The sequence below is a fragment of the Rhinoderma darwinii genome, chromosome 4, assembly GCF_050947455.1.
Source record: "Rhinoderma darwinii isolate aRhiDar2 chromosome 4, aRhiDar2.hap1, whole genome shotgun sequence".
In the NCBI taxonomy this organism is placed as follows: domain Eukaryota; kingdom Metazoa; phylum Chordata; class Amphibia; order Anura; family Rhinodermatidae; genus Rhinoderma; species Rhinoderma darwinii.
In genome coordinates this window covers 265375700-265393239 of record NC_134690.1, presented here as the reverse complement: position 1 = coordinate 265393239, position 17540 = coordinate 265375700, and the positions used below count along the sequence as shown (strand labels likewise).

The following is a 17540-nucleotide window of genomic DNA, read 5'->3' as shown; positions in this document are numbered from 1 at the left end:
ATCAGTTTTTTAACCCCTTGACGCATTATCATGTATATGAATGTAATAAGTGTCATAGGGAAGTATGAAGGGCGCTCACGGGCTGAGCGCCCTCTATACCCTGCGGGTGTCAGCTGTGTTTTCCAGCTCACAGCCCAGACTAACGGCCGGGAACAGCGATCACACACTTGCTGGCCGTTTAACCCCTCAAATGCGACAGCAGCATCTGAGGCGTCATAGGGAGGGGGCGCCCCCCTCCGACAGCTCATCGGTGCCTCCACACCGCGATCGGTAGTTGCCATGGCAAACCGGGGGCCTAATGAAGACCCCCAGGTCTGTCTTTTGTCTGCCTCTGTTAAGCCGTGTCTCTGGCACGGCTTAACAGAAGCCTATGAAAATGAAGATATACTGCAATACATTAGTATTGCAGTATATTGTACCAGCGATCTAACGATCGCTGGTTTAAGCCTCCTGGGGGGGGGGGGGGGAGTAGTAAATGGTGTAAAACAAAAGTTTAATAAAGTTATTAGTAGTGAAAAAAAATAACTTAAAGAGGCTCTGTCACCACATTATAAGTGCCCTATCTCCTATATAAGAAGATCGGCGATATAATGTAGGTGACAGTAATGCTTTTTATTTCGAAAAACGATCTATTTTAAACCAGAAAAAAGAAGGTTGGAACCAGCGCTGAGAATAATGAATCTGTTTAAAACAGGAAACTATTTCCAAGTTTTAATATTAATTTGAATAAAAACAATGAACAGAAAAATGGTGATGACGGGCAGGTAATGTCCAAAAGTTCAGAGGGTGATGAGAAATAGGCGGTAGCCTACGCGTTTCAGACCCTATCTGGGTCCTTAGTCATGGCTTGTAAAATTACAAGCCATGACTAAGGACCCAGATAGGGTCTGAAACGCGTAGGCTACCGCCTATTTCTCATCACCCTCTGAACTTTTGGACATTACCTGCCCGTCATCACCATTTTTCTGTTCATTGTTTTTATTCAAATTAATATTAAAACTTGGAAATAGTTTCCTGTTTTAAACAGATTCATTATTCTCAGCGCTGGTTCCAACCTTCTTTTTTCTGCCATATCCCCCGCGTGTGCCGACACGAGGATCCGTGTGCTGACCACCCTACCTGTGACTAGGTGAGCTGGAGGAAATTCTCCCCCTTGTTTTTCTATTTTAAACCACTTTATGAGCGACTTTTAGCTTTATGCTAATGAGTTTCTTAATGACCAAGTGGGCGTTGTACAGAGGAGTGTATGACGCTGACCAATCAGCCTCATACACTTCTCTCCATTCATTTACACAGCACTAGCGATATAGTTATATCTTTATATGCAGCTACATACACAAACACTAACATTACTACAGTGTCCTGATAATGAATATACATCACTACCAGTCGGGATGTGATGTTTATTCAGAATCCTGACATGTCTGTAGCGTCTCTGTGAGATTTACAGCAAGGCAAGCGTAATCTCGCGAAATTACGATGTAACCTGTCATTTCAAACGAGATTACGTTTGCCTTGCTGGAATCTCACAGAGACGCTACAGACGTGTCAGGATTCTGAATAAACATCACGTCCAGGCTGATATTGATGTATATTCATTATCAGGACACTGTAGTAATGTTAGGGCTTGTGTATGCGGCTGCACATAAAGATATAGCTATATCGCTATGTGCTGTGTAAATGAATGGAGAGAAGGGCATGACGCTGATTGGTCAGCATCATACACTCCTCTGTACAACGCCCACTTGGTCTAAAGTAAAACACGCCCACTTTGGCATTAAGAAACTCATTAGCATAAAGCTAAAAATAGCTCATAAAGTGGTAAAAATAGATCGTTTTTCTAAATAAAAATCACTGCTGTCACCTACATTATAGCGCCGATCTCCTTATGTAGGAGATAGGGCACTTATAATGTGGTGACAGAGCCTCTTTAATATTAAAAGGTAAAAAAAAAAACTTCCCATTTTTCTTCTAAATTAATAAAAAAATAAACAAAATTGGTATAGCTGCGTCTGTAAAAGTCTGAGATATTACAATAGACCATTATTATGTTCGCACAGTGAACGCAGTAAAAAACAAAATATGTAACCCTCAAAAAACGCAGTTTTTTGGTCACCGTCGCTCGCAAACAAAATGTAATAAAAAGTGATCAATAAGTTGTATGTACCAAAAAAACGACAGCTCGTCCCGCAAAAAAGAACACCGCTCAATCCACGGAAAAATAAAAAAATCAGAATGTGGTGAAAAACTATTTTTTTTTTTAACAAAATGTTTTTTTCTTTTTAAAAGTAGTAATATATATAAAAAAACTATATAAAGTTGGTATCGCCGTAATCGTATTGACCCGCAGAATAAAATTCAGTTGTCATTTTTACCGCACAGTGAAAGCCATAAAAGTGAAAACCCCCCAAAAAAAAGCAATGTAGGGATCTGTTTTTTCCTATTTCAGCCCACATATAATTTTTTTTCAGTTTCCCAGTACATTATATGGTACTTTGAATTGTGCCACTAGAAACTATAACTCGTCCTGCAAACAATAAGCCCTCACACGTCTCTATTGACGGAAAAAAAATAAAAAATTATGGATCTTGGAGCGTGGGGAGTGAAAAACTGAAAAATGGTTAGAACGATACGACCAGCAGATGATTGAGCGTTTGCTCGTTGATCTGCTGATCGTTCCTATCGGGTAGGAGCGTTCTATTAACACTTGTCTGCCCGATAATCGTCCAGTGTAAAAGCCCCTTCACTTCACGTCCTGCAGTCCCCATATGACTCCTCAGGAGTGCTGCGGGCTCAGGGGATATCATGTACTTCTGTTTACTCCACCCGATATCCTCAGCGTGTTCCGATTTCAATCTTTTGCAGTGGTCTACTATAATGTCTGCCACCAAGAAGATTGTCAGCTGGACAAGAAGGTTAAGAGTCATTTTAACATATTGAACTTTAGTTATTTTAACAGGACTAGAACTCATCCAAGGAGCTAGTACTGCCTTTGTGTAACAGACCAGACCTATGTTTCCAATCTCAGCAGTGTTCCAGAGCCAATGAAATAATCTATTGACTGAACGATATCACAATAAACTACTCTCCAAAATGAAGTAGATTTCCAGACCACCAGAGCGTTACCTCGGGGCAGCAGGCTCTCCGTCACTCCCCCTACATACAGCTGCATTAGGAGTAGCCGCGCCTCTCTATGTGGTCACGTGACCTCCTTTAAACCACTCCACTCTCGCATCTACGTCACTACCAAGTGAACAGGAAGTGAATGGCAGAGAAGAGTGAAGTGGTATCACGTGGTACTGCTTACCAGGCTGCTGCTGCTGCTGCTGCATTCTAACAAAGGTCTTTTGCTGCATGTAAACAGAGTGCAGCAATGCACAGTCACGTGTTTCTAACTGGTCCTCCAGGTAATGATGTTTTAATCATAAACTTCACAGTGGTTTGATCCCTTGTTGTGATATAGTTGTTTTTCAAGGTATTTTCTGACAAACAGGAGTGTCTCAAGACATTAAAAACACTTCTGGTTAGGTGGTGTGACACTGCTGCTGTTTATGTAAGGGTCATACACTCCGTTAGGGCTGGGTGATTATGATCTAAATCAAAATCGCGATTAATTGAACGTGTAACGTCGATTACAATTAATGAATGGTTTTCTAGGCCACACCCCTTTTGCATGCCATGCCCCCTATTTGCATGCTACACCATTAAATGAATATTTATTGCCTGAACCTGCTGTATATTACTTTATATAATATACCCCCTGACATTGCCCCCAGAGTATAATAGCCCTATAGCTGCCCCCACACGGTATAATAGCCCTATAGCTGCCCCCACACGGTATAATAGCCCTATAGCTGCCCCCACACGGCATAATAGAACTATAGCTGCCCCCACACAGCATAATAGCCCTATAGCTGCCCCACACAGCATAATAGCCCTATAGCTGCCCCCACACAGCATAATAGCCCTATAGCTGCCCCCACACAGCATAATAGCCCTATAGCTGCCCCCACACAGCATAATAGCCCTATAGCTGCCCCCACACAGCATAATAGCCCTATAGCTGCCCTCCACACGGTATAATAGGCCTATAGCTGCCCCCCACACGGTATAAGGCCCCCCATAGCTGCCCCCACACGGTATAAGGCCCCCCATAGCTGCCCCCACATGGTATAAGGCCCCCCCATAGCTTCCCCCACACGGTATAAGGCCCCCCATAGCTGCCCCCACACATACACATAATGTATGGGGACAAGCGATTGGAGTAACGACCGCTCATCCCCATACATAGCTCCTTGTGACAGGAGCAAACGAGCGCAGATCAACGAGCTGTCTCGTTGATCGGCGCTCACTGCACTGGCCAAAGTTGGGCGCTGTAATAGGGCCTTTACAGTATGTGATTGTGAAGGAAGTGGTTAAAGGGGTAATCCAGTCTTTAAAAAACTATGTGAAGATGGTAAAACTGCAATAATGTCTGCCTGTAAGTGAAATGCCTCTGTAAGTCACACATGTAGTCACTTGACCATTCTTCTGGTGTCTTTCTCCGCGTGTGAAGTTTCGTATTGTGAACACGTGATTATCTTCCCTTTTCTCCTTCCCCCTCTGAAGAACAAAACTATATAGATCACATGACTCTTATCTCCACTGCACTGCACTGCACTGCTCTCCCTCCGTCTCTGGAGGTATGTTTTTCACAGATCTGTGTGGTGTGTGAAGACGGTGACGGGGTTGCCAACCGTCTATAAATTTACAGACAGTCCGCAAAAACCAGATACAGAAAAACAACAGATGCAAAAACTGTCCGGCATTTCTTCTGTTGCCTCTGATAATTTGCATTGTGCGTGCGTGCAAACAAGAAGGGAAACGGGCCTGCAGCAGCTTGCCCTGCAGCTGGCAATTAGGCGGGGACAGAAGAGTGGACTTGGGGCGGCTGCGGAGGAGAGTATGACAGTCTGTGATTGTCTCTGACTGAGTTCACCTCAGTCAGAGACAGACCGTCTTTGGGTCAGGGCTGGGACCAGTGAGTCACCTGGTCCTGACCTTACGTCCGTGACGAGTGACATCACGACCTTGGCTCAGACCGAGACCAGGCAGGGGTGGATTGAGTGTCGGACTCACCAATCACAGTCCCGCTTGTAGCTTTCCCGCGTTTAATTAGCGTGGTAAAGCTACAAGCAGGGCTGGGATTGGTGAGTCTCACAGTCACTCCCAGTAGGTATAGAGCATACAGCGGCAGCCAGTCTGAGTCTCACTCTGACCATTTACTACGTAGAAGACAGACTGCAGGTAGACCTCGCCGGCTGGAAAGACTGAGACTGGCAGTAGCCGGTGTAGTTGAATTGACCCCCTACCATACCTCCCAACTGTCCCTGATTCAGCGGGTCAGTCCCGAATTTCAGGCGCTGTCCTGGGTAGCTGGTGGTATGTCCCGGACTCAACTGTATCTGTGTCCTCAGGATGCAAATACAGGTGAACCCAATGCTGAAGCAGGAAACCATCAGCTTCCTGCTTCAGCATTAGTACAGAGCGCTGGGCCCGGGGAACCCTTGACGTCACTGTCCATATATGGACAGTGACGTTAGTGGCTCCTAGTGTTGCTGGGGATTCCGCCCCTAGGGGGTGTCCCAATGACTACAAGGGGGGTATTGCTATCTACAGTGGGGTGGCGATATCTTTAAGGGGTTGTGGCCCTATATACATGGGCACTGTGGCACTATCTACATGGGCACTGTGGCACACCTTAAGTATTAATTGATATAAAAATAATAATAAAAACGAGTTCAGTGCAATATAATTAATCACATCAATTGTAAAAATACTACATATTCCATAATATAAAGAAAAAAATATAAAATAAATGCACAATTAGTGCAAAACCAGTGTGTGTCAGTGAAAAAATAATATACAATAAATTGAAAGTAAAGTATCTATTCTGATTTCTAGATATCTTTAACCACTACACGACTGCCATACGGCTATATACGTTCCATCTGCCGATGCCCCATGCAGTTGTCACGTATATAAACGTTGACAGCCTGGAACGGGGTTTAATGAGTGCAGTGCTGCTTCAGTGTGAGCAGCACTGCACTCTGAGCCATGGAATACACCCCACACTGTACAAAGCGTAACACACAACCCCCCGTAGGTAGAGCAAAACCCTCTGTAGATCGCGCCACCTAAGCTCCCTCTAGGATCGGAATCCCCGGGCAGGGGATTGCTCTCCTTGAGGGAGCCCCCGACGTCTCTCCATCCCCCTGTAGATAGCGCAACCCCCCTGTAGATAGCAACCCCCTGCTGTAGATAGCATCGCACCCCACCACTGTAGATAGTGCCACCTAAACTCCCTCCAGGAGCAGAATCCCCAGTGCCACTTGCGGGGATTCCGCTTCTAGAGAGAGCCCCCGATGTCACTGTCCATTTGGACAGTGACGTTAGGGGCTCTCTCTAGGAGCGGAATCCCTGGCCGACACTCTGGCCGGGGATTCTGCTACTGGAGAAGCCCCTGGCGTCACTGTTCATATATGGATAGTGACGTCAGGGGCTACTCCTGGAGCAGAATCCCTGCTCTGGCAGGGTATTCCGCTTTTAGAGTTAACCCTTAAAGACAGAGACATTCGGGGCTCCCTGTAGGAGCGGAATCCCCGGCCAGGGGGAATCCGCTTCTACAGGGAGCTACAGTGGTGCTATCTGCAGGGGGGGGGATGTTGCTATCTGCAAGGGGGGGATGTTGCTATCTGCAAGGGGGGGATGTTTCTATCTGCAAGGGGGGGGATGTTGCTATCTGCAAGGGGGGGGATGTTGCTATCTGCAAGGGGGGGGATGTTGCTATCTGCAAGGGGGGGGATGTTGCTATCTGCAAGGGGGGGGGATGTTGCTATCTGCAAGGGGGGGGATGTTGCTATCTGCAAGGGGGGGGATGTTGCTATCTGCAAGGGGGGGGATGTTGCTATCTGCAAGGGGGGGATGTTGCTATCTGCAAGGGGGGGATGTTGCTATCTGCAGGGGGGGGATGTTGCTATCTGCAGGGGGGGGATGTTGCTATCTGCAGGGGGGGGATGTTGCTATCTGCAGGGGGGGGATGTTGCTATCTTCAGGGGGGGGGGGATGTTGCTATCTGCAGGGGGGGGGGATGTTGCTATCTGCAGGGGGGGAGTTGCTATCTGCAGGGGGGGGGTGTTGCTATCTGCAGGGGGGGGTGTTGCTATCTGCAGGGGGGGGGTGTTGCTATCTGCAGGGGGGGGGGTTGCTATCTGCAGGGGGGTGTTGCTATCTGCAGGGGGGGGGTGTTGCTATCTGCAGGGGGGGGGTTGCTATCTGCAGGGGGGGGTTGCTATCTGCAGGGGGGTGTTGCTATCTGCAGGGGGGGGTTGCTATCTGCAGGGGGGGGTTGCTATCTGCAGGGGGGGGGGTTGCTATCTGCAGGGGGGGGGGTTGCTATCTGCAGGGGGGGGGTTGCTATCTGCAGGGGGGGGTTGCTATCTGCAGGGGGGGGATGTTGCTATCTGCAGGGGGGGGATGTTGCTATCTGCAGGGGGGGTTGTTGCTATCTGCAGGGGGGGTGTTGCTATCTGCAGGGGGGGTGTTGCTATCTGCAGGGGGGGGGTGTTGCTATCTTGCAGGGGGGGGTGTTGCTATCTTGCAGGGTGTGTGGTGCTATCTACAGGAGGGTGCTATATACAGGGGGTGTTGCATTATCTACAGTGGGCACTGTGGCACTATGTGGGCACTGTGGCACTATTTACAGTGGTATTGTGTCACTATCTACATGGGCACTATGGTGTTTTGACGGGGTTGGGACAAAAAACATTAATAATTAAAATTCATCAAATTTTTTTTTTAATGTCCATGAAAAACAGATGCCAAATGGCAGTTAAAAACGGTCAGACAGCCGGGAAATGGATTCAAATTTTGAGAGACATTGATGCAAAACAGCCATGAAAAACTGACCGTTAATCCGTTGCTAAAGTGCCCTTTTTTTCACATCATGTGAATATAGCCTTATAGCCCTCTTCACTCTCCCCTCACAGCGATCCAAGGTGATGGAGAGAGAAGACGACTAAGGGTATGTGCACACGATAACGACCATTACGTCTGAAATTACGGAGCTGTTTTCAGGAGAAAACGGCTCCGTAATTTCAGACGTAATTGCTCGTACTCGCGTTTTGTGAGGCGTCTTTGACGTCCGTAATTTGGAGCTGTTCTTCATTGGATTCAATGAAAAACGGCTCAAATTACGTCCAAAGAAGTGTCCTGCACTTCTTTGACGAGGCAGTCATTTTACGCGTCGTCTTTTGACAGCGACGCGTAAAATGACAGGTCGTCGGCACAGTACGTCGGCAAACCCATTCAAATGAATGGGCAGATGTTTGCCGACGTATTGGAGCCGTATTTTCAGGCGTAAATCGAGGCGTAATACGCCTCGTTTACGCCTGAAAATAGGTTGTGTGAACCCAGCCATACTGTTAGCAGAGCTGCACAGTGTACATATATATATATATCTCTCTCTATCTATCTCTTTCTACATATGATATAGATGTATCTCTTTCTACATATGATATAGATGTATCTCTTTCTACATATGATATAGATGTATCTCTTTCTACATATGATATAGATGTATCTCTTTCTACATATGATATAGATGTATCTCTTTCTACATATGATATAGATGTATCTCTTTCTACATATGATATAGATGTATCTCTTTCTACATATGATATAGATGTATCTCTTTCTACATATGATATAGATGTATCTCTTTCTACATATGATATAGATGTATCTCTTTCTACATATGATATAGATGTATCTCTTTCTACATATGATATAGATGTATCTCTTTCTACATATGATATAGATGTATCTCTTTCTACATATGATATAGATGTATCTCTTTCTACATATGATATAGATGTATCTCTTTCTACATATGATATAGATGTATCTCTTTCTACATATGATATAGATGTATCTCTTTCTACATATGATATAGATGTATCTCTTTCTACATATGATATAGATGTATCTCTTTCTACATATGATATAGATGTATCTCTTTCTACATATGATATAGATGTATCTCTTTCTACATATGATATAGATGTATCTCTTTCTACATATGATATAGATGTATCTCTTTCTACATATGATATAGATGTATCTCTTTCTACATATGATATAGATGTATCTCTTTCTACATATGATATAGATGTATCTCTTTCTACATATGATATAGATGTATCTCTTTCTACATATGATATAGATGTATCTCTTTCTACATATGATATAGATGTATCTCTTTCTACATATGATATAGATGTATCTCTTTCTACATATGATATAGATGTATCTCTTTCTACATATGATATAGATGTATCTCTTTCTACATATGATATAGATGTATCTCTTTCTACATATGATATAGATGTATCTCTTTCTACATATGATATAGATGTATCTCTTTCTACATATGATATAGATGTATCTCTTTCTACATATGATATAGATGTATCTCTTTCTACATATGATATAGATGTATCTCTTTCTACATATGATATAGATATATCTCTTTCTACATATGATACAGTTAAATATATATAAAAAAAATTACAAAAGTCATTTTTTGTGATTTGTCTGCTCGTAATAAAAATTAAAAACACTGAATTAATTAAACTAATAAGCCTCATAAGTCTTGTAAAAACTAAAGTTAAAATAGTTGTGATATTCAAAGTGGTTGCAAAGATATTATCGTTTAAAGAAGTGCATATAAATTTATATTAATTTTTTCATTAAAGGTATTGGAAAGACAACTTTAATTCGAAAAGCCTCTGAAGTGTTGATATCATCCAGAGTTCCTGTTGATGGATTTTATACAGAAGAAGTCAGGCAGGGGCATAGAAGAATAGGATTCGATGTTGTAACCATGACAGGAAATCGTGAAAAATTGGCAAGAATTAGGTATGAAAACAATAAGGCCTTATGCACACGACCGTAGTGGTGTGCACGGGCCGTGATCATTCATTTCAACGAGCCTGGACCGCAAAATGCAGCCGTAATAAGACATGTCCTATCTTTTTGCGGTCCAGGCTCCTGGGAAATGCACGGACTGTGGAAACCATAGTCGTGTGCATAGGCCCATTGAAATAAATGGGGCTGCAATTTACCCGCAGATTTGCAGGTGAATTGCGGCCGCAAAAATATGTTTGTGTGCATGGGGCCTAAACCAAGTAACCTTTCTATTTACCAATTTTACAAACTTCTTCTTTTCCATTATCTATAAGGTTGATCCAGAAAACCTAAAAATGATCAATTAGATAGAGGACTGACACTTCTAAGTACAGTTAAGGCCCTGTTCAAATCAGCGTTGCCCTTCCGTTGAGGGGTTCTATCGGAGGTTTCCGTCAGTCGACTGCGCTATTGATTCAATTGAAACAACGGAACCCGTTCACAAAGGTGATAAACAGAAACCATTAGCAAAGTTTCCGTCACCATTGAGATTAATGGTGATGCAAATGGTAGCGACGGTTTATATTTCCGTTGAGGGGTTAACCCGACAGAACCCCTCAATGGAAGGGCAATGCTGATGAGAACTGGGCCTAACAAAAATGTTCGTTGATCTACAATTAAACTTGGAGATCATCTGGCCAACCATTGCTAAAATTAAAGCGACTCGTGATGGTCAGCTGTTTGCTAGCTGGTGAATCTTCAGGTGGCCAAACATTTGTAGTATTAAGGGCCTGTTCACATCACCGTTCGCTTTCCGTTCCGGGGTTCCGTCGGAGGTTTCAGTCGGATGAACTCCGCAACGGAAAGTGAAAGTGAAACCACAGCTTCCGTTTCAATCACCATTGATATCAATGGTGACGGAAACATCGCTAATGGTTTCCGTTCGTCACTATTGCGGAAGATTTCCGTTTTTCCGACAGAATCAGTAGCGCAGTCCACTCCGCTATTGATTCCGTCGTTAAAACGGAAACCTGCCAGAATGGTGACGAACGGAAACCATTAGCGATGTTTCCGTCACCATTGATATCAATGGTGACTGAAACGGAAGCTGTGGTTTCACTTTCCGTTTTCGGGGTTCACCCGACGGAAACCTCCGACGGAACCCCGGAACGGAAAGCCAACGCTGATGTGAACAGGCCCTAAGTTGCTTTTTTCATGGGCAGATATAGTTCCTTTTAAATGAGTGCAGATAGACCATACAACAGGTCGATCAGCGCTCGTTTGCTCCTTTCTCTTTTTAATAGATGTAAGGCAGTAAATTTCTGAAATACAGATCCATATCTTATGGAAAAATAGCTGTGGTACGTATTTGCTGTTGATTTGAATCAACTAAGCTGCTGGGCAGCTCAATTGACTCGTATTTTAGGGAAATTTACGTATATCAGATAATGGTATTTAAAGGCACTTCTCTTTTATTGCATTTACTATATTTACAGCTAATTTATTTTCCCTTTTCAGTGCTGACTTAAGGAATGAGGATTGTACACACAGAGTTGGGCAGTATATTGTGGACATCAGTACATTTGAACAATTTGTACTTCCTCTTATGGACAGTTTTGGAAAGGTATTTTGAGTTGTAGTTTTTATAATGTAATATATTTAATTATTTTAAGATGCCTCAAAGTTTTCCTAGAAGGTAAAAGCAAGAACCATTGATTACAGTTAAAATAGCATAATTTATAACGCAAAGAGCTGTCAACTTTATTAACTACATACCTATATTATAAAAATGTTGTGATGTAAATGTGTACACAATGTTGCTATAGATCCATAGCTTTGAGTAAGGCCACAAGGAGTGGCCAAGATGCTAAACGTAAGTTTTACCTGCAACACTGCGCAGCCTTAAAGAGGCTCTGTCACCACATTATAAGTGCCCTATCTCCTATATAAGGAGATTGGCGCTATAATGTAGGTGACCGTAATGCTTTTTATTTAATAAAACGATCTGTTTTCACCACTTTATTAGCGATTTTAGATTTATGCTAATGAGTTGCTTAATGCCCAACTGGGCATATTTTTACTTTAGACCAAGTGGGCGTTGTACAGAGGAGTGTATGACGCTGACCAATCAGCGTCATGCACTCCTCTCCATTCATTTACTCAGCGCATAGGGATCCTGCTAGATCCTTATGTGCTGTCTTAGGCCTCATTTACACGAGCGTGTGCGTTTTGCGCGCGCAAAAAACGCTGCGTTTTGCGCGCGCAAAAGGCACTTGGCAGCTCCGTGTGTCATCCGTGTATGATGCGCGGCTGCGTGATTTTCGCGCAGCCGCCATCATAGAGATGAGGCTAGTCGACGCCCGTCACTGTCCAAGGTGCTGAAAGAGCTAACTGATCAGCAGTAACTCTTTCAGCACCCGCGACAGTGAATGCCGATCACAATATACACCAACCTGTGAATAAAAAAAGATGTTCAAACTTACCATGAACTGCCTGCTTCCTCCAGTCCGGTCTCCCGGCCGTTGCCTTGGTGACGCGTCCCTCTCTCGTCATCCGGCCCCACCTCCCAGGATGACGCCGCAGTCCATGAGACCGCTGCAGCCTGTGATTGGCTGCAGCCTGTGCTTGGCCTGTGATTGGCTGCAGCTGTCACTTGGACTTAACTGTCATCCCGGGAGGTCGGACCGGAGTTATCGGTAAGTCAGAACGTCTTTTTTTTTTTACAGGTTCATGGATTTTCGGAGCGGAAGTCACTGTCCATGGTGCTGAACCAGTTTAACGCTTTCAGCACCGTGGACAGAGACTGTCTCCTGACGTCGCGTACCCGAACATTTTTTACCGGTTTCGGTCAAAACGAGTTTGGCCGAACCCGGTGAAGTTCGGTGCGCTCATCTCGAATTTGACACTCCGTTTGGATGTTTGTAAACAGAAAAGCACGTGGTGCTTTTCTGTTTACATTCAGGAGTTTGACAGCTCTTGCGCGAATCACGCAGTTCGCACGGAAGTGCTTCCGTGCGGCATGCGTGGTTTTCACGCACCCATTGACTTCAATGGGTGCGTGATGCGCGAAAAACGCACGATTTTAGAACATGTCGTGAGTTTTACGCAACGCACGCGCACTGCGCAAAATTCACGCATCGTCTAAACAGCCCCATAGACTATTATAGGTGCGTACGACACGCGTGAAAAGCACGCGCGTCGCACGCGCGTATAATACGCTCGTGTAAATGAGGCCTAATACTTACACATTAACAATACTGAAGTGTTTAGACAGTGAATAGACATTCCACGGAATGTCTATTCACAATCTCTGCACTTCGTTACTCTGTCTGTGATAGTTACAGCAGAGGAAGCGTGATCTCGTTGTAACCTGTCATTTACAGCGAGATCTCGCGAGATCACGCTTCCTCTGCTGTAACTACTACAGACAGAATGACGAAGTGCAGAGATTGTGAATATACATTCCGTGTATGTAACACTTCAGTATTGTTAATGTGTAAGTATAAGAAGAGAAGGAGCGTCATTTGGATTTTGGAGAACAGATTTTGCTGGAATAGTTTTCAGTGCCATGTCGCGTTTGCAATGCCCTGGAGGGACCAAAACAGTGGAAACCCCCCAAAAGTGACCCCATTTTGGAAAGTGGACCCCTCAAGAAATTTTTTTCTAGGGGTGTGATCAATTTTTTTTAACCCCATAATTTTTTTGCAGAATCTTGTGGATATCTGGTGTGAAAAAGAACATTTAAAATTTTTTCACAACTGCTTCATTCATAGGACAGATTTTTCAGACACAGAGCATGCAAGTGAAGAAAAGCATTATTGGCCCATTTGTACCGAGTTCAGAGATACCCCCAAAGTGGTCCAAATATGTTGTGTGGACACATGGCAGTGCATGGAAGTGAAGGAGAAGCCTTAGGTTTTCAGGACTCAAGTTTTGCATGAGACTCTGAGCCCCCATAATGATGGGAAACTCTCAGAAATGGCCCCATTTTGATAACTACACCCCTCTAAGAATTTTTCTCGGTGTGCGATCACATTTTTGACCACACATTTTTTTTGCAGAATCTTGTCGAAATCTGGCGTGAAAAAAGCTATTTTCAATTTTTTCACCGATGTTTCATTTATAAGACAGATTGTTCAGAGCATGCAAGTGAAGAAAAACACCTCAACATTTATTAGCTCATTTGTACCGAGTTTGGAGATACCCCCAAAGTGATCCAAATATGTTGTGTGGGCACATGGCAATGCCTGGAAGTGAAGGAGCAGCCTTAGATTTTCAGGGCCCAAGTTTTGCATGATTGGTTCAACAGCCCCATTTGATCTTTGAAGAGACGCTGAGCTCCCATAACGATGGAAAACACCCATAAATTACCCCATTTTGAATACTACACCCCTCAAGGAATTTATCTAGGGGTGTCATCACTTTTTTGACGGCACAGTTTCTTTGCAGAATCTTGTGGAAATGTGGAGTGAAAAAGGACATTTTCAAATTTTTTCACAAATGCTTCATTTATAGGACCGATTTTTCAGATACAGAGCATGCAAGTGAAAAAAAGCACCTCAATACTTATTGGCCCATTTGTACCGAGTTCAAAGATACCCCCAAAGTGATCTAAATATGTTGTGTGGACACATGGCAGTGCCTGGAAGTGAAGGAGCAGCCTTAGATTTTCAGGGCCCAAGTTTTGCATGATTGGTTCAACAGCCCCATTTGATCTTTGAAGAGACTCTGAGCTCCCATAACGATGGAAAACACCCATAAATTACCCCATTTTGAATACTACACCCCTCAAGGAATTTATCTAGGGGTGTCATCACTTTTTTGACGGCACAGTTTCTTTGCAGAATCTTGTGGAAATGTGGACTGAAAAAGGACATTTTCAAATTTTTTCACAAATGCTTCACTTATAGGACAGATTTTTCAGACACTGATTATGCAAGTGAAGAAAAGCACCTCAATACTTATTGGCCCATTTCTTCTGAGTTTAGAAATACCCTCAAATTGGCTCTAATCTGCTGTTGCTGGACGTATGGCAGGGCCAGAAAGTATTGGAACATCACAAGGATTTTGAGGCCTTATTTTACTTGGATGATTTTTGGGCACATGTCATGTTTGCAAAGGCCTAAAAAATTGTGCAGATACTACACGGTATTACAAATCCTAGGTATTCATCTAGGGGTATAATGGGAATTTTTAGTTTTGTTATGGGGGATCTTCAATTTTTAAAGAGGCTCTGTCACCAGATTTTGCAGCCCCTATCTGCTATTGCAGCAGATAGGCGCTGCAATGTAGATTACAGTAACGTTTTTATTTTTAAAAAACGAGCATTTTTGGCCAAGTTATGACCATTTTCGTATTTATGCAAATGAGGCTTGCAAAAGTCCAAGTGGGCGTGTTGAAAAGTAAAAGTCCAAGTGGGCGTGTATTATGTGCGTACATCGGGGCGTGTTTACTACTTTTACTAGCTGGGCGTTGTGTATAGAAGTGTCATCCACTTCTCTTCACAACGCCCAGCTTCTGGCAGTGCAGCACTGTGACGTCACTCACAGGTCCTGCATCGTGTCGGCACCAGAGGCTACAGATGATTCTGCAGCAGCATCGGCGTTTGCAGGTAAGTCGATGTAGCTACTTACCTGCAAATGCTGATGCTGCTGCAGAATCAACTGTAGCCTCTGGTGCCGATGTGGCAGACACGATGCAGGACCTGTGAGTGACGTCACAGATCTGCACTGCCAGAAGCTGGGCGTTGTGAAGAGAAGTGGATGACACTTCTATACACAACGCCCAGCTAGTAATAGTAGTAAACACGCCCCGATGTACGCACATAATACACGCCCAGTTGTACTTTTACTTTTCAACACGCCCAGTTGTACTTTTGCAAGCCTCATTTGCATAAATACGAAAATGGTCATAACTTGGCCAAAAATGCTCGTTTTTTAAAAATAAAAACGTTACTGTAATCTACATTGCAGCGCCTATCTGCTGCAATAGCAGATAGGGGCTGCAAAATCTGGTGACAGAGCCTCTTTAAATGGTGACATGGTTATGGTAAATCAAAGGGACGGTAATTGTAAATGGAAGGGACTATAATTATAAATGAAAGGGACGGGTGAAAATAAAATTTAGAACTCCAGAGAGGTGTGATATATTTGGAAGCACTCCTTGATACACAGTCCAGGGTGGGTGGGACAGGTGTTACACTGATATGTCGTGTCTTTTCTTATGCCTCTTCTGGCACAGACACAACACTTTTTCTGGGGGCGCCTTTTTTTTTTCTGTGGGCGGCACTTCACCAGGAAAGTGCTGGCCTGGAACTATCCTGGGGACATCCGTGCTTGCTGAGGCAGAACTTTCCCCTACCTCTGCCACATTCCCTGGTACTCCAGGTATGTCCCCTCCTGACCAGTGCTCCTGTAGATGACAAAGGAGTTGTACAATGCCATTTGGATAAAGTGCACCGCAAGTTTTTTATACCAAATTTTTGATTTCCGCATGCCATTGTACGGCTTAAGCATCTGGTCAGAAAGGTCCACTCCCCCCATGAACTTATTATAGGCCTGGATGCAGACAGGTCGTGACGTGGTGGTGGGTGTTGCACCACGCACAGGGACAAGAGAGCAAGTGGCATCATGGATTGATGTCAGCATTAGGACATCCTTCTTGTCCCTGAACTTCAAAAAGAGGACCCCTTCGCTAAGGAGTGCCCTGCTCTCCCCACGCTGCAGGGGTTGGCCGAGAAGGGTTTTTGGGAGCTGTCTCTGGTTTTTGCGGACCGTCCCACACGCCACTGTTTTTTGCTCCGCCAGGCATTTGAACAGGGGTACACTTGTATACCAGTTGTCTATATACAAGTGGTACCCCTTATTAAACAGTGGGTGCAGGAGGTCCCAGACAATCTTCCCAGTTGTGGTCAGGATGGGTGGACAGTTTGGGGGCTCAATTTGACTGTCCCTTCCCTCGTATATTTTAAACGTGTGAGTGTAGCCCGACTCCGACTCACACAACTTGTAAATTTTTATGCCATACCTGGCACGTTTGTTGGGCAAATACTGCCTGAACTTCACCCTTCCCTTGAAATGCACCAGGGACTTGTCAATGGCAATTTCTCTGCCAGGGGTATAAGATGCTGAAAATTTTTGGGCCAAATGGGAAATAAGGGGTCTAATTTTGTAGAGTCTATCAAAATTGGGGTCATCCTGGGGGGGGGGCACTGGGAATTGTCATTGAAATGTAAAAATTTCTGTATTGCCTCAAAACGAGCCCTGGGCATTGTGGTGCGGTATAAGGGGCAGTGGTACAGAATATCGGTGGACCAATAAGACCTCACCGATGGCTTTTTCGTTAGACCCATATTTAGTACCAATCCCCAGTACTGCAGCATTTCTGCTTTGTCAGTGGGATGCCACCTGTATGGCCTGGCATAAAAACTTTCGGGGTTGACAACAATAAATTGTTGAGCACATAGATTAGTTTGCTCAACAATATTTTCCACAAGGCTGTCCGAAAAAAAGAGCTGGAAAAACTCAATCTCGGACAGCCCTGCTGTCTGGACTTGGACCCCTGCAGCATCAGTAAAGTCCGGTACTTGGGGGGTG

The 17540-nt window shown here is 44.2% G+C and overlaps 1 protein-coding gene across 2 annotated transcripts in view; it reads left to right on the top strand.

The window, feature by feature from the left end:
- Positions 1 to 3322: 3322 nt before the first annotated feature.
- NTPCR (nucleoside-triphosphatase, cancer-related) overlaps positions 3323 to 17540 on the top strand; it is a 32567-nt gene continuing 18349 nt past the window's right edge. For both annotated transcript variants that reach the window (XM_075864295.1, XM_075864294.1), the window contains exons 1-3: positions 3323 to 3407; positions 9795 to 9957; positions 11464 to 11569. In XM_075864295.1, the coding sequence (XP_075720410.1) occupies positions 3374 to 3407; positions 9795 to 9957; positions 11464 to 11569 (303 nt within the window). In that variant the 5' untranslated portion in view covers positions 3323 to 3373. The remainder of the gene's footprint in view (positions 3408 to 9794; positions 9958 to 11463; positions 11570 to 17540) is intronic.